Consider the following 26778-nt stretch of genomic DNA (forward strand, 5'->3'; position numbering starts at 1 on the left):
GCGTAGTTGATGACATTCATCTAGGCATCTTGTAAAACACTTCCCTCTTCCATTATTTTTATTTTTTATCCATCCTTCTCGACTTCCTTCCTTTTTTCCATTTTTCATTCATTTTTTTCTCAGCTTTCATCTTTTTACTACCCCTTTTTTCAGACTGATCATACATCCCCTTCTATCCTTGATGTCTTTCAAATATTGCTCTCGCCTTTGACCTATTGTTTACTGGCAGCACATTATTTATACTCTGAAATTTGAGTTGTTGACAGTCTATGTTGTAAGTTCCCAAATACAAGGCATCAGTCACTATACAGTCTGCAGACAGACCTTCTGCACCATACCCATATAAGCCCTCAATTCTCCAACTACTCCATGAACAATGTGACGTCTATATCTACACCTCTGTCATTACCCATTATCATCCCATACTGGAACAATTCAGTCACGTCTAGTGCCAGGGCCTCAAGCACTCATCATTGTGCCAGCAAATGAGGAACATCTTGCCCACAACCCTCCTGAAGTGATACCTGCATCCCGCTCAATCTACAATATGTCCTGGTTCATTATTGTGTTACACTTACTCCTAATTCCTTGCCAAGTGAGTGATATCTAAGCATCCATCCTGCTTATGTCAACACCAAAGAGCCACCTGTCACTTAAATGAGTAGCCATTGTCAGCCTGTGGCCATGAGCAGAGTTGGCCATACAGTGGCATACCACATTGCTCATACAACATGTTTAATTTCAGTGCTTGCTTGACAAGCTGTGCCTTGAGGCGCTCGCTTCCTTCCACCCAGTTTAAGCTGCTCTGATTTACAAAGAGGTAAGTTGTCCATATACCTCATCTGATCTCTCAATCCTCCAGACTTCAATCACCTGAAGCCCCTAGCCCCTGTCCAACACCCACTTCCATCCCTAAAGCCATGCCCCCCCCCCCCCCCACCTCCTCACCTGCACCATGGGGAGCTCACCAGTGCCACATTCCTGCTCCATTCCCTTATTGACTTTTAATCACATTTGCCACAATGTATAATGAGAAACACACTGTTTGGACCTGTGACATGTTGACTGTTTATACATACTGATGTGGGTGGATGAATATGGGGAAAAGGAAGGGGTCGATGCAGCATGGCAGTGGGAGGGGATGGGGGAGGAGATGTGTAGATCAGATGTGATTGGAAAGAACTGAAAGGGGAGGAAGGGTGCAGGGGGACAGCAGATTTGTATGGCTCACTTGCAGTGTAAAAATACGGGTATATAGTGTTAGTATATGTATACGACAAGAATACAGAAAGACAACAGCATACAAAACTAACTAAATGTCACTATCTAAGTTCCTAATCCATATAAGAGCTTTATTGTCAGTGTTCATGAGGTTGTTCCAACTCCCTTGATAGTAATGCAAGGGGTATTTATCTCTAATATGCTTGATTATCTGGTTCACAGCACCACAATCACAAACCGGAGACACTGTAGCACCCCCATCTGTAAAGAGAGTCTGCGCGTCAACCATGCCCTGTGTGAGCTGTGTTCTATTTGACCCATAGTTTCCTGGCCATCTCTGTGCCAGCAGTATCATAGTTATACTTTCTGAACTACTCACGCTCTTCAGGATTTGCAATAGGTTGACAGTTCTGATCCCATAGGTCTCTCGCCTCAATATTACTGGCATAGCTGTTCTGCTTGCTGTAATGGCGGGTTTCCTGAATGGAGTCTATTTTGTTGTAGACTTGTTATGTCTTCCTGTATGGGTAATTCCAGGTTCTCCAGTAGCTTGCAATACTACCTAAACGAGGTATCATCTCTGTGGATTGCGGGCAGGTAGATGTTGTTCAGCAAAGGAAGCCAATAAATGGCTGTTGGTTGGATTGTCACAGTTATTAATCACATAGTACGGTTTAGCTGGAGACCAGTCAAGTTGGTTTGGCAGCTGTTTAGCCACATCAGGGCACAGTACTCAGCTGGTGAGAAGACCAGCGCAGTGGATGTGTGCAAGGTGTCTGCTGACGTTCCCCATGTCTTTCCACATAATTTTTGAATAGTATTTTTCTGAGTTCTATCTTGACAGCAGTATTTTGAAGATGTTTTATATGTGAAAGGGTGCAATCAATGGTACTGGATACTTAGGGTACTTCTTATGGCCTTGAGTGTTTTCATTAAGTTTCACTCCGAGTTCCGTGTTAGCTTGTTTCTTGTTCAGATGGAATGTACATACTTCAGTTGTACTTTTATTGGGTTTAATTTGCCACTTTCTAAAATAGGCACTCATAACAGCTAGATCTGTGAGAATTGTCTCCGCTTGTCCAAGATCTATATTTCAACAAGCAAGAGCAATATCATCCAAGTAACAGAATTTTGTTGAGCTGGTATTGGGCAGATCGGAAATATATAGGTTGAGTAATAGGGGGGGGGGGGGGCTAAGACGGAGCCCTGTGGTAGATCATTACTTAATTTCCTCTCCTTGCTCACATTTTCTTCCAAGTAAACACGGAAATACCCATTGTTTATCATCGTGTTGATAAGAGTTACAGTTTTTCAGCATCTGATTGTTTTTGGTAATTTGTGTATGATCCCTTCTCTCCAGACAGCATCTTGTGCCACAGTTAGGTCTACAAACACAGCAGATGTCTTCACATTGTCTTGCAAACTAGCCTCTATGGAAGTTGTTGGGTCACAGCAACTTCTGTATGGCCTGAAACTTGCTTTTTCAGGTGGGATGTGTTCCAGAATGAAGCCGCTAATTCTGTTGTAAATGGGCCTGTCCAAGAGTTTATAAGTATAGCTCAAAATGGAAATTCGTCTGAAACTTTGAGGGTGGTCAGCTGGTTTACCTGTTTTCAAAATTGCCACTATTTTTGTTCTCTTGGGCTTGTTGGGCAATGATAAATTATCTAGGATATTGGAGAAGAAGTGGACCAGCCATTTTTTTTTTTCACCCATTACCCTTGTTTATCAGAAATTCCAGACCAGGTGCCTTACTGTGTTTAATTTGTTTCAAGGCCTCATCCTATTCAATCAGTTTAAATGGTGAAGAGAAATTGGATTTGTTTGAGCAGTGAGCTTTTAGAGAGGTGATTTGTCGTTTAATTTTGGAAATGTGTTATTTCTCCCAGGACGACCTAGATGTTTCAACTATATGGTTAGCAATTTGGTTACCTGAAATACCAGGCTTCTGACTGGGTTTATTTGAGGCTCTTCCAAGCTTACACAGAAGGCTCCATGCTTTTCAACCTGAATGTTTGAAATTTACATTTTGCATCATCTCACAGAATCATACTCCTCTAGCAGCGTCAACACTTTGGAGGAGGTCATCTGCAATATTGCTGTTGCCAGTTTTGCAATATTCTTCATAAAGTTGTTGGCAGTGTTCATTCCACTCTGGTATATATTCCTTTTTGTATCCATGAGGGATAAACTTCTTAGTGGCAGTAAGAACAGCCCTACAAATCGAGGGTAGTTTTAGGTTCTGGTGGAATAAAACAGATATATTTATCTAGGTGATCGTCAAAACTTTGCCAATCGGCCCTGCAGAAATTCCATCTGAGTTGTAGTACACATCTCGCTATTGGGACTGTTGGCTGTGTGGGAAATCAGGTATAGGCCCTCTGCAGACCTAGGACATAAAACAGAGATTAATAAACCAGGTATAGATTTTCATTTTCAGCCCAGTTGTTGAGAGCAATAACACATTCATTATCATGTGCAAAGTTCTGTGAGGGGTGGGATTGGGAAAGGAGAGCACAGTGTTGGGATAAGGGAGGAATACAAATAAGGAAGACAAGAGTAGAAGGAGAATGGTAAAAAGTGGAAAAGGATTGAATGAGGTTTAAGCTAAAGGAAATGCAGAGATGTAGGTTGTGCTGGATGGATTGTTTCCATTTCTGCATTTCAGAAGACCTGGTGCTGAAAAGGGGAGAATAATCGTACGGAATTGGTACTGAAGCAGTTTTGACATTATTATGGTGGACAGAATTTTCAGCTATGTGGTTGTAGAGTTGGTGGGTAGCTAAATAAGGCAGTGACCATTCATGTAGATAGATAGCCAGTTATTTATCTCACACACACTGAATGCAGCAATGATGGTGTCCTTACACCATTGTCTTATAGTGCCTTTAATGAGAAATGAAATGTTTGTGGCTGGACTGCAGCAGAAGGTGAGGGATGACGACCAGCTGAAACAGATTCTGATAGCAAAGCTGAAGACTGGAAAGATTCTTATGTTGAAGCTGAATCAGACAGGGGTTAACTCACAGATTATATCCTGTAAAACATTGTGCAGTGGGTGAAGTAGTTGAAGTAGTCACTTGAGACAACATGTTGCTACTTGTGTAGGCAATATTAACAGTTATTGTTCATGGCAGCCACAGTAATATACTGAAATATGAGAACTGTTCGTTGTATACTTTCCCCCGTTGTTGTCATCTAGATCACTTACTTAAAACTACCAGTACCTGCTATTAAAATAATTCTGTATTTATTATCAATTTTGACCTTCTAATCAACTTCATGTATCATAAAATTATTTATAATAACCTATGTGGCCACATTTTACTGTGTTTCTACTAACACAGTAAATCAATCTAATTATACTGTTAAGCAGGTTCCATTTTTCTGCGTGGACACATTCTATATGCTGGCAGTATATAGAACATCTCCAAACAAAAAGGTGGAAATCTCACAAAAAAGCTAAACCTGATACACAGTTTGATTACCTGTTTTAACAATTTTAATGTAGGTGTCAGAGATGCAGGATAGCTTTAATTTTATCCGATTCCACAGCATCAATTTTGCCTTCTAGGCTGTTGTATGAGATAAGTTTATCATATATGAAGATGATCGGAAGATCAAAACGGGTAGTAAATAAAGAACTATTTTAACAGCAGCTCTTGGCAGTTTTAAAATGACTCTTTATCCAAATACTTAAGAGCCAAGCACAAAATATATTCTGCAGTTTGGTTGTGATTTGTCGAAGCCAATATATGTGAATACAAAATAAAATTTGCGCTAACAAATTGATCTGTAGTATAGTGTGAGGTCTACATTTGCTACATATTTAATTACCTTCTTGCTACAGGTAACGAAAACTACAAGGTAAATTCAGAAAAGCTGTATTATGTAATATACGCACCATTGACAAGTGTTTTGGCACAAATTATGTACTAACATCATAATATGTCAACCATGAAAAAGGCGAAGAGACCACTATATAACTTTTCCCAAATTTTTACTCCATGACAGTATAACATGAACAATTTCATATAAAAGGGAACATCAAAGCAAATTGCTGAAATTTTCTGAATTAATTTTCGAAATGTTAAATCCTAAATCTTGTAAGCCTTATTATGAAAGTGTATTTCGGAAAGTTTGGTAACAGTTGTGGTAACTAGTAATATTACACACTCTTCATAACAATAATATATACACACAAACCAATTCCCCAAGACTGAAGCCATAATTGTTTTGAAATGTGTTTTTGTGGAAAGAGAAAACAGAACTGGCTGAATACCATATCCAACTTAAATTTTTTTGTTTGTGTCTCTGTTTAGTAACTGTTTTCTGGAAAATATTTCATGTTTTTTCTTGATATTTTTCTATTAGTAATGGAAATAGTACAGGAAACTTCTATTATCAGCTTGGGCAGAATACAGGTTGATTTGGCTCGTTTGGTCCCTCTCCATAGTATACATGAAGTCAAAGATTTAAATAAATGTAGATATTACAATAAACAGATGTTAAACGTAGTGTTAATTTAACATATGAATAGTGTAACAAACAGGAGAGAGAGAGAGAGAGAGAGAGAGAGAGGAGAAGAAGAAGAAGAAACCACTACCATCAATAAATTAGAAAATGACCCCAAAGGAGTTGCTAAAATCAGAGTTACCATATGACAAAGAACTTTTTGCTTATTTTATTCCATATGACACTACTGGGGGTTTCTATAGTAACCTAATGTATTTTCATATACTGTTATGATCTGAAATCATATTACACTGCCTGTTCTTTGCACACTGAGAATTTTTCAGTGATGAAAATTGTTTCAGCTGTGAAATTCAGACAGGCATAAAGTACAGTCACAGCATTATACCAGGTGTACCGGTATGAAATGAGCGTTTTTTTGTGAAAATGAAACACTAATTTTGAATTGAAAAGTAAAAACATTTTATTCAAAGTACTGACCATTGCTTTCTATACATTTTGACCACCTTTCTGGCAATTTGTGGACGCCACACCAATAGAAATGTTCGTCTTTTGAAGAAAACCAATCAGACACCCAATTTTCGACTTCTTCGTAGGAATTGAAGTGTTCTACAGCCAATGTGTGTCCCATTGATGAAAACAAATAGTAGTCGGAAAGAGCCAAGTCTGGTGAATACGGCGGGTGGGGTAGCAGCTCCCAGCCAAGTGTTTTGATTGTATCCTGAACCAGTTTTGCTTTGTGTGCAGGTGCATTGTCGTGTAAAAAAATTACTTTGCAATGTCTTCTGGCCCATTCTGGTCTTTTTTCGATCAATGCATAGTTCAAATTCATCATTTGCTGTCTATAGCGATTAGTATTCACAGTTTCACCAGGTTTTAGAATCTCATGATACACCACACCTTTCTGATCCCACCAAACACAGAGCATATTCTTCTTGCCGAATCGATCTGGTTTTGCAGTCGTGGTTGAGGGTTGTCCCAGATTAACCCATGATTTTTCCCATTTAGGATTCTTAAAATAAATCCATTTTTCATCGCCAATAACAGTTCGATGCAAAATTGATTTTCTTTCATGTCTTTGACGCAAAATTTGACAAATGGTTTTTCGGTTTTCCATCTGTCTTTCATTCATGTCATGTGGCACCCATTTTCCACACTTTTGGATCTTTCCCATAGCTTTCAAATGGTCAGAAATTGTTTTTTGTGCAACATTTAGCATTTTTGCCATTTGCTTATGACTCAAATTATCATTTTCATTCAATATTGCTTGCAATTCGGCGTCTTCGAACTTTTTTGGTGGTCTTCCATGTTCTTCATTTCTTACATCAAAATCATTATTTCTGAACCGTTGAAACCATCTTTTGCATGTTGCTTCTGATAGAGCATGATCACCATATGCCTCAACAAGCATTCGATGCGACTCTGCAGCACTTTTTTTCAGATGAAAAAAAAAATTAATGCTTTCCGCAAATCATCACTTTCTGCTACAAAATTTGACATTGTTAACACGATGAAAACATATGATGTTATTTGTTCCATGACGTGATGTATACTAAATATCTTTGACACATGTCATACCAACCAAACAAAAAAAAAATTTAAGGCTTGTTCACAACAAATGTTCCCTATGGACACATTTGTATCTTAACACTCATTTCATACCGGTACACCTGGTAGTTCAGTGATCATGATGAAAGGCAGGAAGAGGAAATGATTTTTCCTTGTTTTATTCCATTGTAATTTATCTGGTTATAATGTGCATTGAGCATCAACAGAAAAACAAGTTAAGTACTGTCTCATTAGCAGGCAGGAAAAAAATTGTCACATTATTTCTAACATTTAACATAAGAGAAGATTTGCTTGACACAAGAATTAGGGTACCCTGAAATTGATATTGCTGGTCCTAGAGATTGAACCATGCATGTGTCACTGTATGTTTGTTTTCTTGCATGTAGCAAACCTTACATTTTACAAAACCTGATTGGCATACCTAGACCTAATCCTTTTCTCTTTTTTTCCAATACCCAATATAGTTTTACTAAAATATCATTTTGGAACCTTAAATGAGACTAAGAAAAATGCGCTGAACAGACCATTATCATTCAGAAATGCATTGTGTGAATGCAAATGAGAGGTGGCTGAGGGGCAGAATTATCTGTTACCAACAGCAAAGCATATTTTGGGTGAAACACATTTGAAAAAATTTGTAAACATAAAAAAATACACTTTATTTATAAATTGATTGTTTCTTTGATATACCTTTCATGCTCTAATGAATATGTTAGTTGATCTGGAACTGCAAACATATTTTATTGAAGGGAAGTTATTCATTGTGCTGCAATAATGTCAACATAGTGAAACATACAGTTTATGTATCTTGCAGATGCTGAGCTGTGTCATCAGATCACACATAGTCTTGCAGAACGAAAAATGGCTCTTCGTGGTATAGATCTGATGAGGCGTGCTATAAGAAAAATACAGCTGTTCGATTCACAGCTGACTTCAGTTCATGCTGATCTTTGTCAGTTGTGTCTTCTTGCCAAGTGTTTTAAACCAGCATTAGAGTTCCTTAACACAGATATCACCAACATTAGTCGTGAGGTAAGTCGTATAACTAAAACCACCTTCTACGTAATTTTAACCACACTGATTAATTTGTTCTATATTGCATTTGGCTAATTATTCATTTGTAACATTGTGAAATCATTATATTATTTCTTTTGAAAAACAGATACCACTCAAGATGCAAGTCAGCAAAAGTAAGACATGAATTACAAAAAGTATAATACCCCGAGACAATACACATAGGGAGATGTGAAACTGGGAAGTAAAGATTGCATTGGATTAGCAATTTAAATAAAATTCGTACAGCTAAATAAAAAATAACAGTTATAAAACAAGATTATAAAACTACATGTTGTTAAAAAGATCCAAGAAACAGCACGAAAAGTCAGAGGTGATGCATCTGTGTCACAAAAATATCCATCAGAAGTGAAATGGCCAGTATTAAAAACTGCAGTGACCTGAACCTAAGGCATCTATCACTAATGCCCCAGGTTCATGAAATCTTCTCGGGTTATTAGCTGAGTGGTGGTGTCATCTTGTTGCAGCAATTTGATGAGTTTCCTACTTGCATTTTCAGGCAAAATATCAGGTTCATGTCTTATCTGATCCTTTATAGCTGCTGGACCGCAGATTCATCTACCAAGGTCCCAACAGTTGGGCCAATCATGTGCCTCCAGGAGTTATGTCACAGCTAGTGGTGCTCTGTCCCCTCCTCATAAGCTGGATGGGGTGTCCAGGTGATGAGTCCTGGTGCTGCCTGTCTTTTCTGCCTGCTGTTGCCACCGCTTTCACATAAGTGTGTTCCTGACATACAGGATGTACATAAGGTCCGAGAACATTTCAGTTATTTATTACACAAGAACTAAACATTGTACAGATCTCACACATATTGCAGTTTGAAGAGAAACTCTGAAAGTTTTTTTTTTTTAATTTTTACAAATATTCAATATGCAAACCATTAGTGACCCAGCAGACGTCAGTATGGTAATCGAATTCTTGCCATACCCGTTCCAGTAGGGCATTGTCAACTGTGGCAGTTGCTTCCCATATTCTCTCCCAGAGCTCTGTTACATCACATGGTAGAGGCGGTACATACACCAGATCATTAATGTGTCCTCACAGAAGAGAGTCACATGGAGTGAGATCTGGTGATCAGGGAGGCCATTTCATGAAACAGCTGTCCTCTTCTGTTGCATGGCTGATCCACTGATGCGCCAGCTCCGTGTTCAGGTACCCACCAACTTCACAATGAAAATGTCGCAGGACTTTCCACGCTGTCATTGGAGCCATTTCAAGTCCATGGGATGCATGATACACCAATTTCTTTGGTCTCCTTATGAATGTCTCTCGTACACACTCCACATTCACTTCACTCACACTGGGATGTCCATTTCTCTTTGCTGGGCACAAGCAACCCATAGTAACGAATTTGTTGTGCCAGTGGTAAATGGCCTTACTTGTTGGTGGCTTCTTACTGTACTTGGTTCTAAACATCCGTTGAACAGCTGTAGTACACTCATTTTTATCGAACTCCAACACACAAAAAGCTCGCTCCGCACCTGAACTCACCATGTTTGTAAGTAGCACTGACTATCGGCAAATTACCAAACTATGCTCTAGTGGTATACATGAAAAAAACTTTCAGGGTTTCTCTTCAAAGTGACATATGTACGATATCTGTACAATGTTTGGTTCTTGTGCAATAAATAATTGAAAGTGTTCCCGGGCTTTATGTACACCCTGTATTTTTGCTAACATCACATCCAAAGCAGAGTTTAGTTAGAAACTGTTGTCCCTGTTGGTAAGATTGAAATATACTATTTAAATTCCACTGCCTCTTTGATGACTGAATCTCAGAACCCACTGGCATGGTTCAGCACCTCTGTCTGTTCAATAACAAACATATGCCTTTCACTGATGCTTTGCTCTGCCACTATAGACTTGTTGGTTTGGCTGAGGTGAATGTTCTTCACACATCTGAACAGCTCTATGAGATGCATCGCTGCTTCAGACTAATGTATTGCATCCCACACTTGCAACCAGTCCTATAGATACTGGATGCCCAAGCCCTAGTTGGTGTTTGACTGACCCAAGCATGTTTGTAATTTTAACCACTGAGTAGAAAATGGTTTCTATGTTGTGCTCCTCCATTATTCTGGGTATCTTTGCAGAGGGCAGCCCTTCTTATGGGAGGAATGCCTGGCATTTGGTTTCTTCTTCTGAATTGGTTTTCTTCTTCTTCTTCTTCTTCTTCTTCTTCTTCTTCCCTGGCTGGAGAACACATCTTATTTGCGTCTCAGAGTAGCCTTTATTGTGAAAGGTTTCCTGCTGATGTTTTAACAACTCAGTACACTGTCTCTTTTTTTCTCTCATATCTCACATACTCTGTATATGAAGTGGTGAGTACAGATTTGCATTGTGCTGGACACTATGTCTCCTTCCTGTAGAAGGAATGTGCCATCAGAATTCTCCTTTATCAGAACGTCTGGGAGCGGTAGGCATCCATTTTCTTCAGTTTCCGTGGGGTACGTAACATTGTCATGTATGCTGTTAAGCTATCACAGGAATTCTGCCAGATTTCTTTCATCATGGAGCCAAACCACAAATGTGTCATCCACATATCTGTAGAATGCCTTTGATATAAGGAATGTGGTTTTGATAGCTGTTTCCTTGAAGTGTTCTATATGCAGGTTAGTGATGCAGGTGCTAGAGAGAATCCCCTGGTGACTCCATCTGTCTGTTCATAGAACCTTCCACCACATTGGAAGTGGGTAGTGGGGGTGTCAGTGAGTTATGTGGAAACAGTTTCACCATGTTGCTGTCAGTGTGACTCTAGTGATACCATGAAATCTTCGCATATTACCTGTATGAAGAGAGATGTGATGTTTAAATTGACTAGATCACTCTTTTTCCAGGCATACCGTTTGAAGCACTTCCGCAGCCTCTGTTGAGTTTTTGATATGGTGTGGACTGTGACCCACGAGAGGTTTTAGTAGCTGTGCCACTTGCTTGGCTATGCCATATGTTGATGAATTTATATTGTTCACTATCAGATGTAGTGAAACTCCATCTTCTCTTTGTCTATTCCTGGAAGGTCATAAAGCTGTGGTGGTACCGTTGCTCTAGCGTACAGCATCCTGGCTATATCCATGTCAAGTCTTGAGTTGTTTAGGATTGTGATGGTCTTCCTTTACGCAGCTGGTGTAGGACTCTTCTTCACTTGCATGTATGCCAGATCCTGTAGTAGTATTTCAGTCTTCAGCCAATAGTCATCTGATTGTAACATCGCATTACCCTTGTCACTGCTAGGATGACAGTGCCATTGTCTTCATGGAGGACATGTATATCTCTATATTCTGCAACCAAGATGTTACCCTTCAGCATTGTGGCTTTCTTAGGGACTCTGCAAGTATGCATCTCACCTCTTTTTCGATATCAGAGGGAACCCCATGGATGGTTTGTTTGATGCTGCAGATTATCTCAATATTAGATAGTGTTCTTGATACTTGTGCAAAATTCAAACTTTTGTGACAGCACAGAAGCTGTTGCTTTATCCAATTCCTTTCCAGTCAAACTGGTGGTAGTCCTTGAATCACAGTGTCGAAGTCCTCTGGAAACTAGTGAAACATGAGCATTGTTTTACAGTAGCTTTCTGCTTTCAGACAGAGTGTATATGCCCCAGGAACAACCAAGAAATCCCGGAAAAACCTGGAAATTTTTTCATCTGGCAGAAAACCAGGAAAAACCTGGGAATTTTATATTGTTTTAGTTTTCAGTTAAATTTTTATAGCTTTGACTCGTAAGAACTGATACTCTAACAAAGAATATTACTGTTTCTTGCTACTGCAGAATAATACTGCAGCAATAAAACATAAATGAGAGAAAAAAATAAAACTTAGATTGCAAAGGAAATGTGCCATTTACGACAACAAAACACACTGCACACAAAAGTGTCTGCCAACAACAAAATGTGTCAAAGGCTTTAGGATGAAGGCTATGTTCATAACAACAAACTACTTCCAATGAGCATGGTGTCGCAACTATTTACATTAGGTTTGTTTGAGTAGTTGCCAGCGGGCTCATGTGCAAGCACAGTTGAGTCGCGTATGATCAGTACTTTCTCCCACTCCTGGCTGTTAGATGTATCAGCAGTAGTAACAAGCAGACAGATGCTAGGCGGAAAAATGTTTCTGGTGTGCCCAAGCTACCAGATTCATGCATGTGCAGAGCAGTCTGGGCTGTTGTGAGGAGGGGGTAGTCTCTACGCGACCCATGTTTATGTTTAATGACTTTGCTGTTTTCTCTTCATTTGCAACTCTCATGTCAAATGAAAACAATATGGATTTCTGTGGCTGGAAGCTATCGAGTGAATTAAAATACATTCACACGATTACAGAAGGCTAAAATATGTAATTAGTTTCAGTTGTGTGATTTTTATTTTATTTCCACATTTTTGGCATTCAAGCATTAATCACTTTGCAGACCGAGCGAGGTGGCGCAGTGGTTAGCACACTGGACTCGCATTTGGGAGGACGACGGTTCAATCTCGTCTCCGGCCATCCTGATTTAGGTTTTCCGTGATTTCCCTAAATCGTTTCAGGCAAATGCCGAGATGGTTCCTTTGAAAGGGCACGGCCGATTTCCTTCCCAATCCTTCCCCAACCCGAGCTTGCGCTCCGTCTCTAATGACCTCGTTGTCGACGGGACGTTAAACACTAACCACCACCATCACTTTGCAGAACAATGAAGTCATTTTTGTTAGTTTGCTGAAGAAATTTGGCTTTCATTAATCTTTTCCACTGAGGCAGTCAATTTATTTGAAATAAAGTATTTCACTCCACACTAGTGGCCAGTTTCAACTGTTCACAGTTCATGTTTTAATCTTCTGGCACATATAGCATTATGCCATAATAAAGAACCAAACATGAGATAATACAGTACTATTACTCCAAGAAAATTTACGTGCCAAAAACCACACTGGAAAGCTTAATATTAAGTTGGGGTCTACTTCATTACAAATCTGAATGTATGAATGTGCTCTATAAGACAAATTATGCATCCTAGTAGGGTTTACGAAGTTCCAATGCTCCTGGAATATCCTCTGATGTCCTGTTTCCTTTATGACATAATGTAAGATCTCTTAAATATACAAACATACGGGCTTCCAACATTGTCATAACTGCGCACATGCAGAACAGCTATTTTCTGGTGCTCTCTGGCACCTGGCGAAACAAACCTATTTCTAATCTTTAACAGGTCACAGGAAAATATTGTGTTTGTGTGTAACACCATTAAGTTTTCCTATGTGTGTGTTCATGCGACGTGACAGTGATGTTGCTACTGGCTTATTAAATCGTGTGTCCTATGTTCTGAATATCCCCCGTCGTCGGCTAGAGAGATCACGTGGTGAGAGCCAAGCCATTATGTGACTGGTTTGCAAAAGTGCAACGTAATCTCGATTTCAATGCTTCAGAAATTAATGTGCAGTGTTTGGTGGAATTTGAGTTTATACTTCTGTAATACGAAAATGTGTAATATACTGTAATACAGAATTATGCTGCTTACATGCTGCTGCACATCAGAGATCTTTCCATGTGATTTCCCCCCCCCCCCCTTTCCCCCCTTCAGGGTTTCGTTTTCTGAAGAGCCGGGAAGTTCTACACTGGCGTGTAAAACATTAACCACTCAAAGGGTTAATAAGTGTTACAGTTCCAATAGAAAGTATACTGTCATTTAACATGGACAAAGTGTGTTTTCACTAGGGAAAAAGTGTATTTTTCACAGGCAAATCTGGGAATTCCCTCCCCCCACCCCCACCCCCTCCTTGTCTGCATATATATCCTGTCAAAGTTCACTGGTTGTGAAGATGGACACAAGTGGCAAGTGAGCTCTGAGTTCATTCAGTTTTGTCCAGTTATAGCCTGATGACACTGGTATGCTCTTACACTAGGCCCAACCTATCACACTGTAGAATGCATATTTTCCTCATTTTGTTGGTGGGATGTTGCAAGTAAACAAACTGTGGCATCTTTTCCTTATCCCAACACCACTGTAAGAAAGCCAGTCTGATTAGCAGATTCACCTCAATTCATAGCTTGTGCAGCATCTTGTAGCTGCACTGGATCGCCTCTGTGTAGAGGTGTTCTATACTGGTATTCAGGCATTGTCAGTGATTGTGATTTTCGTTTATGAAATCTTCTTGGGTTATCAGCCAAATCGTGATGTTTTTTTGTCATAACGTTTCAATGAGTTTCTAGTTTGTCTTCAGGCGAGGTGTTGGGTTCATGTCCAGTTTGTATCTTTGTAGATGCTGTACCGTAGACACCTTCACCGAAGTTCCAACAAATGTGCCAGTTTCATGCTTTTTGAAGAGATGTCATGGCTGGTGGTGGGAAGGGGGTCTCTAATGGGATGGAGGGGGGGGGGGGGGGGGAGGTCCAGGAACTGAGTCCTGGTGCTGCGTGTCTGTTCTGCTTGCTGCCTCTGCCGCTTTCTCATCAGAGTGTTCCTGACATATTTTTGTTAATACCACATTCCCTGCAGAGCTTACTTAGAAACCATTGTTCCTGTGGACAAGATTGTCATGTAGTCTTATTTCCTCCGTCTCTTTGGTGACTGAACCCCAGAACCCATTGGCAAGGTTCAGCACCTTTGCTAAATAACAACCGTATGTCCTTTGCTGATGTTGTGCTATCTCACTGCAAACTTGGTTTGGTTCAGGCAGATGCTCTTCACAGCACTGCGAGGGTCTTTGCTGTGTTTGGCTGTTGTAATGTATGCCACAATCACAATTTATCTTGTAGATGCCAGGTGCCCATAGCACTATGTGGTGCTTGAGTGACCCAAGCATGTTTGTGGTTGCAACTGTTGAGTGGACAATGGTTTTTATGTTGTGATTCTCCATTATCATGGCAGCTTTGGTGGTAGGAGACTGTGTGTATAGGATGGTGAGCGGCCAAATATGGGAGAGTATGAGCTTCGTTTCTGTCATGTAAAGGCTAGTGTCATTTGTCACAGTTTATGCTCCAACATGTTGGTACCTGTATGACTCTTCTGTTAATGCATTTCTGATGACAATGTTATGGTCAAAATCTAAATCTGCAATAAATTATGGATTTTGCAACTGACTACTGTCCTTTAAATTTGAATAGCCAACCATCACTGTGCATGCAGGCATCTAATGGATTCCAGTTTAGCTATTTTTATGTAGGTGATAAAGTCTTTGGAATCTGTGACCAGTTCCACACACTGCCTTGGAAATTAGCTAAAAAAAAATTCCCAATTAAAAGACAGACCATCCAAAGGGAAATAGCAGTAGCCTCCGGCCCAGTGTCAGGACCTGTGCCCATGGGGTGCAGTGCAGATGTGGTACCACTAAAGTATTTGTAAAGTGAGTGCAGATCCTGGATATGAATCAGCCAGACCTTCCCATTGTCAAATCCCATGTTTGAAGCAATTTCTTTTGTAAACCATGGTACTTGTATGAGGGTGATTTGATAAGTCTGGTAGAAAAGCAAGGAAAAAATGTTTGTTTCATAAACAACTCACTTTATTACTCAACATAGTTTCCTTTGAGAGAGCAATCCACCACCTTCTTTATCCTGTTGGAAAAATATATTCTGTCAAACTCCGCAAAATACTCGTTGAGTGTAACTGTCACTTCCTCATTATATGAAAATTTCTTCCAAGCAAGCCAAACTTCCAAGATGGGGAACAGGCAGAAGTCACTTGGGATGGACTCTGGTCAATAGGCTGGATGAGGAACCAATTCAAAGCCCAATTGATGCACTTTTGGCATTACTATCACTGATGTGTGGAAAAGTGCATTATCCTAGTGAAAGAGTACTTTTTGCATACCAACCTTGAGTCTTTTTTCAGCCTACGTAAGTTTCATACAATCCAGCAATGAAGCATAATAGGATCCAGTTAAGATTCTGCCTTTTCCAAGTAATCTTTGAGAATTATTCCTTGGGAATCCCAAAAAATAGTAGCCATCACCTTGCCAATTGACAAAATTGTCATTGTCCTCTTTGGTGCATTTTCACCAGCCTCTGTCCATTGTTTTGACTGAAATTTTGACTTTAGTGTGAAGTGATGGATCCAGGTTTCATCAACAGTCACAAGTTGGCATGAAAAGTCTTGCAGGTTGCGGTTAAACATGCCAGACACAATGTTGTGCCAGATGCACTTTTGGTCAACTGTGAGCTATCCACCTTGTATACAGCTTCTTCATAGCCAATTCTCTGTGCAGGTTATTATAAACTCACTCACGTGAGATGCCTTCAGTCTCGGCAATCTCATGGATTTTTATTTGGCAGTCATGCATTACATGTGATGGATTTTATCAATGGTTTCCTTTATTGCAATCTCACTTGGGTCCCTGTAGCATACTTCATCTTTGCTGCAGATCTGACCCCATTTAAATTCATTATTTCAGAAGTAAATGGTCTCCATTGATGGTGCAAAGCCCATATGAACTTCATTCAATTCAGTTTTAATTTATGCGTTAGCCCAACCTATTAAATGAAAATGTTTAATAACAGCATGAAATGCGGGTTTTCTCCATTTTCATGCTCAGTTTACACACTGATCAATTCAGACTGACTGTCAACAATGGCCTGTATGCTGTACATTGTTGACATTCCGTACACAATCCTTGGAATAATCAAGTTTACCAACCCTGAAGACACAACAAAAAAGTGCCATTCTCTCGTGGAATTTTACCACACTTATCAAACTACCCTTGTATGAGTCAGGGGAAAGGATGCTCGTCCATTAACTTTGCCACACATTTACTTTGTAAGCGTATACCCATTACTCTGATATAAGGGATCGGTAGTCCACAGGGAGCTTAATGGTTAAACAACAAGCAGTCTGCCAATGGCCACTTCATCTCCACCCCAAAGAGATCTCTCACTCTTGCAAATGCTGGAACCTCACATGACTCCTCTAGTATTTATCCACAACCCCACTGTACTCATGTTGGGGAGATTTCTGATTGTACTTGATGTGTCATCGTAGGGTAAGCTTGTACTGCACTATTACCACACATCTTTGCTATGAATCCAACTCATTGCCCACATTTTGGGATTTGATAATAGAAAGACAGCAAAGGGTGTGAAAGCTGTAAAGTCAGTCAAGGAACTCTGTTATGTCTCAGAATGGTGCATGGTTCACACTTTCTGGAAAGTCATGGAATTTTATGAAGGTCAGAAAGTCAGGGAACACTTTCAAAAATGGTGACAGTCAGGGAAAACAGTATTTTTTTTAAATGGATGTCTGCACTCTTTTTAAATTCAGGTATAGTAAGAACTGTTAATAAATCTGCTGTATCGTATGAAAACTCATTCTTATATAAGTGTAGAAATATTAAACCAGAATTTGGTTGCAATAATTATACATCTGTCGCTTGAAACGGATAAACAATATTTTATTCAAAATAATCTGCATTGCTATTTATACATTTCTCCCCGGTCTACGGCAGGCTGTGAATGCTATGCAAAAAGCAGCTCTTCTTTGGAAGTGAACCAGTCAGCTGTGCCATTTTTGTACATTTTCATGCGAATTGAAGCGTTGTTCAGTGAGAGCATGTTCCAGTGATGCAAATAGATGATAATTGGACAGAGCCAAGTGTGGAGAACAAGCTGCATGCCCTAATATTTCCCAGCCGAACACCTCGATCATTTCCCTGACACATTTTGCTGTATGTGATGGGGGCGTTATCATGGAGAAATATGAATTTGTGTTTCCTTTTTCCACATTCTGGTTGTTTTTCACATAATGCTTGTTTAAATAGATCATTTGCCGTTTGTTAGCAATCATTGTTCATGGTTTCACCACGTTTTAGCAGCTCATAATAGCATTTCACAGGTGGTCTTTTGATTTGCTTGTTGCCTTTCATTCAGTTCATGCAGAACCCATGCTCATACTTTCTGCACCTTTTGCATAGGTCTCAACTGCAGAGACCGGCTTTCTGCATCACGTTCAGTTGTTCTGTGAACTCCTGTTGAGTTTGAGTATCATTTTTATCCAATAAGACCTGAAATTCATTGTCTTCAAACTTTTTCGGTGGTGTCCTGCACTCGTCATTTGTCATGTCAAAATCACCACTTTTGAATTTTTCAAAGCACTTGAAATACTTGTGTTTTCCCAAGAGCATGGTCGCCAAAACTTTTTGACAAGCATTCGATGCGATTCTGCAGCAGTTTGCGTCAAATGCTGACAGAAAACAAATACTGTCCGCAAATTGGAGTTTTTAGGCAAATGACATGTTTGTAGATTTGAAACAGATAAAAGTGTATGGAACTTGGGTTACTGTGCATTGACATTCGTCGTCAGCCATTACAGGAAGCAGATTGCTCTGCAGACATGGTCTCACGGGCCCTACACTGATGGCTAGCACCATCTATAGGGAAATTCCGGTTTCATACTTCTACACCTGGTACTTCTCTAATCTGATAAGAAGTTCCAGTTATAATAAAAAATATTCCACTAGTATGTTACAAAAATGTATGATGTTTTGTGAAATAAATATTGTATTTTCAGTCACTCGCCTGTATTGATAGAGTTTTGAGAATTTTGGATCAAAAGAAGCCCTTGAGAAATATTTTTGCATTAATGGAAAAATTTGCATTAAATGTAAACTGGCAGTTTTCAAATCTATTTCTCTAGATGTGTACCATTTTTAAGAAAGTTTCAACTTCTCATCCACTTGCTTACTATTAGATTTTAAATTTGCAAATTGTTGTATATAAATTGTTGGCTACATTTAGTAAGGATGACAAAATACCAACCACAACATCTGATGGCTTCTACTTGAACTTAAAATATAAGGACAACTTGTGTATATTTCAAAGGCAAAAAGTTTCTTAAAGAAATTGAAGCAAATGATTCTTATGTTCAAAAGTTCATATTAGAGTATGAAAGCATACTTTAATCTACAGCTACATCTTCATCGATACCCTGCAAATCACATTTAAGTGCCGGGCAGAGGGTTCATCGAACCAACTTCACAATTCTCTATTATTCCAATCTCGTACAGTGTGCGTAAAGAACGAACACCCATATTTTTCTATTCGAGCTCTGATTTCCTTTATTTTATCATGGTGATCGTATCTCCCTATGTAGGTTGGTGTCAAAAAAATATTTTCGCCTTTGAAGGAGAAAGATGGTGATCAGAATTTCGTGAGAAGATTCCATTGCAACGAAAAACGCCCTTCTTTTAATGATGTCCAGCCCAAATCCTTTATCATTTCAGTGCCACTCTCTCCCGTATTTTGTGATAATACAAAATGTGCTGCCCTTCTTTGAACTTTTTCGATATACTCTGTCAATCCAATCTGGTAAGGATCCCACATCGTGTAGCAGTATTCTAAAAGAGGACGGATAACCATAGTGTAGGCAGTCTCCTTAGTAGATCTGTTACATATTATAAGTGTCCTCCCAATAAAACACAGTCTTTGATTAGCTTTCCCCACAACATTTTCTATGTGTTCCTTCCAATTTAAGTTGTTCGTAAATTGTAATTCATAGGGTTTTAGTTGAATTTTTGGCCTTTAAATTTGACTGTATCGTGTAACCGAAGTGGATGACCTCACACTTTTTGTTATTTAGGGTCAACTAACAATTTTCGCATCATTCAGGTATCTTTTCTAAATTGTTTTGCAATTTGTTTTGATCTTCTGATTATTTTATTAGTCGGTAAATGACAGTGTCATTTGCAAACAACCTAAGATGGCTGCTCAGATTGTCTCCCAAATCGCTTATATAGATAAGGAACAGCAAAGGGCTTATAATACTACCTTGGGGAACCCCACAAATCACTTCTGTTTTACTCGATGACTTTCTGTCAGTTACTACAAACTGTGACCTCTGTGACAGGAAATCACAAATCCAGGTACGTGACTGAAACAATATTCCTTAAGCACACAGTTTCACTACAAGCTGCTTGTATGGTACAGTGTCAAAAGCCTTTAAAAAATCCAGAAATATGGAATCGATCTGAAATCCCTTGTCAATAATACTCAACACTCAGTACAAATCAAGAGCTAGTTGTGTTTCACAAGAACAATGTTTTGTAAACCGATGTTGACTGTGTGTCAATAGACCATTTTCTTTGAGTTAAGTCATAATGTTCAAACACAATATAAGTTCCATAACCCTGCTGCATATCGACGTTAATGATATGGGCCCGTAATTAAGTGGATTACTCCTACTACCTTTCTTGAATGTTGGTGTGACCTGTGCAGCTTTCCAGTCTGTGGGTACGGGTCTTTCGTTGAGCAAATGGTTTTATATGATTGTTAAGTATGCTACAAATGGTCAGCTCTGCTTTCATCTTGCAAGCAAGACTGGCAGCCTTTACCATTTCTGTTAGCCACTTGAAACCAGAGAGAATCTCTTCTGATCCAAAGTGACACACATCATTGGTACCACTGTGAGCATTCACTTGCAGTTAGCTGCACCCTGTGATCTTCATGGCATCTGAGAGGACCTGTTCCACATCTGGAATGACTCCACTCTGTATGCAGATGGAGTACACATTGATTTTCTTTCCCTTCTTGGCAGCCATGTCCCTAAGGGTCACCATAACGCGCCTAACATTGGAGCATCCAACTATCAATAATCCCACCCTCTGTGATTGTCCAGATCTTGCAGGCTGAGAGGTTTCCTCTGAAAAAGGACAGGTGACAGCATCTGGCTCAGCGAAAGTGTTAGCCACAGACAGCACGTGGAACCTGTTTGTCAGACAAACCTGGGAGGCCTTACATGCAGCCACTTGGGAAGTCTTTCTCCACCTGATACGCCCCGGGGCGACCTCCCACTCGACCACAGGTGCGGGGTCAATCTCAGTGCAAGCAGTAACTGGGCTGGCCACCGGTGAGGACCGATTGGAGGACTCGGACGTGCTGGATGTCTGTTGGATCCCCACGGCTGTTCCACAACAGTGGTGCCCATCCACTGCAGCCTTAAACTGTGTAACCGAAGCCATTACAGCCTGAAGCTGAGAGCGAAGTGTCACCAACTCAGCTCGCATCCGCATACAACAATTGCAGTCCCTGTCCATACTAAAGGCAGTGGAAAACTAAACTATGCAGATAAATGGACTATCGGCACGTGCTGCGCAACTCTACTATAGACCCTGACAAAAATGCAGGAACTGAGTCTAATAAATTAGAGTTATATGCAGAGATTCAAAAACCTAACTACCAAAGCACTAATGTGAAACTAAATAATTCGCTCCTGATTAGGAACTTGTAATATGTCACAAAATCGGTTTACTTTCTGATGCAAAAGAAAACATGAGAACTGTGGCTATTAGATATTAAATAAACACACAGAAACTCAATAAACTAAACTATTAAAGCACTCAGATGATGTTATAAAATTTGCTCCTGGTTAGGAACTTGTAAAAGTCACAAAATCAATTACTTCCCTGCCGCTGTCTGTGTGTCAGTCGGCTGCTGCTGCCTGATTGATTCAGCATAAGAAGGTTCGTGACAGTTGCAGTGGGCTGGGCACAGCAGCTTTTCGCATCTACCTCAACCAGTCATGTAATGCAATTTTTTAAATGTCTCTATGGCAACACCTGGCAGTTGTCACAGGTATGTGACCATTGTTTTCACTTGCAGCTGTCAGCGGTACGCAGCTGAAAGCTGGTAACAGCAGTGCTAACTGTCAGAGGTCGCCTTACACCAACTCTTCAGAGCTAATCTAATAGAATCTATGAACAAGCCAAATCCCATGATAGCAATATTAGTAGCGAAGCATATACTACTTTTGGCCTGACTTTTAAATAATATGGGAAAGGGGGGGGGGGAGTTCTTCTTCAAGACTGGATGACTTTCATTCATGTTTCATGATGAGTGAGTAAAAAAATCAGAAAATTTGGCAAGTTATTAAACTGAGTTTGGTCTTCTCGTGTGGTAATGCAACAAGTGAGAGTTGTTTTTCAAGAATTAAAAATGTAATCCATTTCAGTTGATAAAACTGCAACAGCTGCCAGAAATTGATTTATTAATTACTCTGTCACAACTATTTTTGTGACCGTGATGTCACATCTTCTTGTGAAAACTGATGACCTTACAAAGAATAGGAAGTTTACAATTAGAACTAACCTTAGCTTGACTGTGTCAAAGTGCTGCATTGTCTTTTACCAGGTGAGGACTATGGACTTTAGAATGAGATTAGATCTCCAAGAGAGAAAATAATAGGTGTCCTCTACCTTCTTGCTTGAAACTGGAATATGAAATACACACCTATCATGCATAAAATGACAGAAGACAGAGGCAAGACGAAACCCTAGAAAGAAAGTGATGGCAAGAACCAAATCCGAAGAAATGGGCAAGAACCTCCCCTGGCCTCCTTCCCCCACTAGATCCAGCTTACCAGCAAGTGGAGTGACCAAACCACAGGTGAAACAGCCACGGACCCCGCACAACACTTACAAAGTGCGCAGGTCATGTCCACAGAAGACTACCCAGGAGCACATGCACAGAACCAGAGGATCAACATTGCAGCATTGCAGCCCGGTAGCCCTACATATGCATAGGCCATTGTAGGAACTAAACCCACGTGAGAAATTAACTGCATTATAGCACAATAAGCTAGGGGAACAGCTGTACAGAAACAAAATCACTGGAATGAAAAGCAGTATAATTGACAAACAATGTAAAGTATCTTGACACATTGACAGTATCATATGCAATTAGGTTTAAGTGTGAATAATACACCACATTCGTGCAATGACGTAATAAATAAAATACAAGAGTGAACCGATTGCAAAATATCAGTTAAAGATCTACCAAACCAAAAAGGCATATCTGTGTTCAACATGGAACCACATCTTAAAACCAACAATAACTATAGTGACCAGTTTGAAATGTGGTAAAATTGACGAAAAATGTGAAAAACTATGAGACCGTCCTTGCACCCGGCATATTATATTACACTGTGAAATCATAACAGATCAATTGTGCAAAGAGTTAAAAATAACCTGCAAATCAAAAACAAAACATAGTAACCAGTGTACCAGCATAAAAAAACAGTGGCTGAAGGACAGCCACTTTAAAACACCAGATAGGACCTGTATCCTAAAATGGAATACTGTCATATAAAATAAAAAAAAAGGGGGCAAGCCAGTTGTCCTCGTGTCATTTTATAGATGACGGGTGTTTATGTTGTCCGCATCATTCCACCATCATTCATGAAAAGTGGTGAGAACGGACTGTGTTCAGATTTGGAATGTGTATGTGCGCTTATGACAGCGCAGTTGAGCACCCCACAAACCTATCATCATCATGCAGGAAGATAGGGGACCTCGTGGAAATGTAATCACAATTTTAGGTCAATAATCCTCATCTGGTAATTGACACTGAAACATGCTGATTACAGTCAAACTAAGGTTAGCTGTAATTGTAAACTTCATATATTTTTTAGGTTCACCGGTTTTGCCTGAATGTGTGACTTTAGGGACATGAAACTAGTTTTGACTGAGTGGTTTAATAAATCCGTTTCTGGCAGCTGTTCTGGTTTTATCAATTCAAATGGATTACTGCAACTGTGTTTGCCCCTCATAGCAAGTGGTGTGTAAAAAATCTAATATACAAATAAAATAAAATAACAAGAAGAGGAAAGGATACCAGTAAGGAGATGTTTGGCTTGTCAATAACCTATTTGAACAAGGTGTAGTTGCACAAAGAACAATAATGCCGAGCTGGGCTTGCATTTGGGAGGACAACAGTTGAACCCACATCCCACCATCCTGATTTAGGTTTTTTGCGATTTCCCTAAATCACTTCAGGTAAATGCCGAGGTGGTTTCTTCGATAAGGCACAGCCTATTTCCTTCCCTAATCCAAGCTTGTGCTCTGTCTCTAGTGACCTCGTTATTGACAGGACATTAAACACTAATCTCCTCCTCCTCCTCAAAGAACAATAGAAAATGTACCACTCGCCCAAGACTGTGTTAACCAATGTGAGAGCTGCCCACAAAAGATTTGAGGAAAACCTCCATGAGTAAAGAAAAATCAAAAAGATGATGGGGAAAAAGAAGAGGGGGGGGGGGGGGGGGAAAGGAGCAGAGAAATAAAGAAACTTGAAGAGATGAGGTAAGAGAAGAAACTTGATGCTTTGATAGGAGAAGAAAATTTTAAATGAAAAGTTAAAAAACTGGAGAAGGAGAAATGACAATAATAATTCCCATCATTCAGTTGTGTTTTAATGTTTCAGCCTGCTTTAAAATATTTGCTGCTACAGAGAATATGATTTGTTATTGCCAGTACTAATGTCTCTATATATAAAGGGCAATGTCCTGACTGACTGACTGATCATCGTCCAGGCCAAAACGCTAAGAATAGGAACTTGAAACTTGGAGAAGATGTGGATCGTGTACTGTAGGTGTCATTTAAGAAGGTTTTGTTTGAAGTTGCAGCCCTAAAAGGATGTTGAGACAAGATTTTTTTAAAGAAAATATGTTATTATGAAAGCATTTTTAAAGCCAAATCTATGAAATTTTAAATTTGGCTTCTCAGTTATAAATAAAAAAGATATATGTGCACTGTTTTTGGAAAAGCAACCCCTAAAGGGGTGAAACATTCCATGAAAATATTTCATTGCAAAAGCATTTTTAAAGCTAAATTTTTGAAAATTGGTGTTTGACTTCTCGGTTGGACATGAAAAAATGTGTTTTTCACTTTTTTTAATTTCTTCACCAAAGGGGGTGAAATAGGATTAAACTGGTTCACTGATTCATCGCCAACCAGCCCAAACCACTAAAGAATAGGAACTTGAAGTTTGGTGAGGGTGTGGATCTTATACTGTAGGCATCTTTTAAGAAGGGATTGTCTGAAATTCCACTCCCAAGGGGGATGAAATAGGAGATGAAAGGCTTTTTGAAAGTATGTTGCTATTAAGGAGATTTTGAAGCTAGAACTACAAAAACTTGTATTTGGTTTCTCAGTCAGAAAATAAAAAATATATGTTTTTGTAAATTCAACCACTAACGGGGTAAAATAGTGGTTGAAAACTAAAGACTACCAAAGGATTTTTAAGGCTCCATCTATGAGAATTGGTATTTGACTGCTTGGTTAGAAATAAAAAAAATATGTGTTTTAGTGTTTCTGGAAATTCAACTTCTAAGGGAGTGCAATAGGGGCTGAAAATTTTTAAGAAAATATTTCATTACATTAAAAAAATTTTAAAGCTAAACTTAATGAAATTGATATTTCACTGCTCAGTTAGGTATAAAGATCATGCTTATAGGGCATTAAGTAGCATGAAGAGCTTAGAATGTTTTGCAATTTGTGAACAACATAAAAATTCAATTAAATAAAAACAAAATCTCTGCAGGCCATACAGTCTATTCAAATGAAGCAGTGGGTGCTAAGTTAATTTAGTACAAATGGGGCTGAAAAAGTATTATTTATTCTGTGTTAGGAGACTGTGTGAGCTACATTTTGAAATTAACTATACTAATCATGTAATGTACAAAAATAAAAGAAAATACAAAGGAGAGTATTGCACAGCTGTAGGGACACTTGAAGCTAATAAACAAGATTTAAAAAAAAAAAAAAAAAACAAATAATTTCATAACTAAATGACTAAAAAAAGTTCTCTATTGAGAGTCAATAGTCAGGAGGTGTTTTCTTTTTTTCCCTCGCACTTTTATTTTGGTATTGAATTCTCTAATTTCAGTTTTTGCAAAATATTTAGTGGCTGACCCAGTTGTCTCCTTCAGGCATTGGAAGTTTTACTGTTACATGTACTATTGTTGGTCCTGTGCCACTGTTTATAGCCGTGTTCACTGTCCAGTGCCCACTGTGTCCTTTGACGCTCTGTTGTTTTTCAGAAACTGTACTGATATTCCTCAAAAAGCACATTCTCTTAGTGTTTCCCACTCCGATGGATGTAAAGAAAGATCTTAATAAACTGGATCCCAGACTCCAGGCCTTGTTTAAATTGAAACCTCTGTCACTCTTCATTAGACTTTCTGACATCTTTATTTCGATAGACTCCTTAGTTACACTGTCTCAGATATTTGATGCTTGCACCGCAGTACTAGTCTCCTCATATTTCATTTCATGATTGTATTCGAAGCAATCCTTGGTGACAGCTGATGCACTTTTGTATGGAATGCAGTACACAGCTAGCTTTCAGACCCCTAGATCATATTTCACATTACAAAGAAAATTTTTTTTAAATCTTTGTTGATGGGAGTGAAATACACTGGATACCATGTTTTTGTAGGAGTCTAGCGATCAGATATCAGTACAGCTTAAGGCAGGTAAGCAGTTCTTGGCTTCTCTTTCTCAGGTGTTCTTGATGTTTTGACTGCAACACCCACTCAGTTTGATGATCTGAGTACTCGTTCTTTTGGAGCCCTATTTGTAGATGTAATTCTTCGGTGAGTGCCTCCTCTTTTGAAAGTGTTTGAGCTCTATGGACCAGTCTTAAGCAGCATATTTTTTTGTGACAAATGGTGATTAGGATGGATAGAGTATAAACGTTCCAGGAACTGTTC

General features: G+C 39.2%; 1 protein-coding gene across 1 annotated transcript in view; it reads left to right on the plus strand.

Moving 5' to 3' along the window:
* Nucleotides 1–26778, plus strand: part of LOC126252876 (COP9 signalosome complex subunit 3) — a 136015-nt gene that overhangs the window by 61660 nt on the left and 47577 nt on the right. The window contains exon 3 of the mRNA XM_049953834.1: nucleotides 8078–8295. Coding sequence (XP_049809791.1) covers nucleotides 8078–8295 — 218 coding nt within the window. The remainder of the gene's footprint in view (nucleotides 1–8077; nucleotides 8296–26778) is intronic.

Source organism: Schistocerca nitens, chromosome 4, assembly GCF_023898315.1.
Source record: "Schistocerca nitens isolate TAMUIC-IGC-003100 chromosome 4, iqSchNite1.1, whole genome shotgun sequence".
Lineage (NCBI taxonomy): Eukaryota > Metazoa > Arthropoda > Insecta > Orthoptera > Acrididae > Schistocerca > Schistocerca nitens.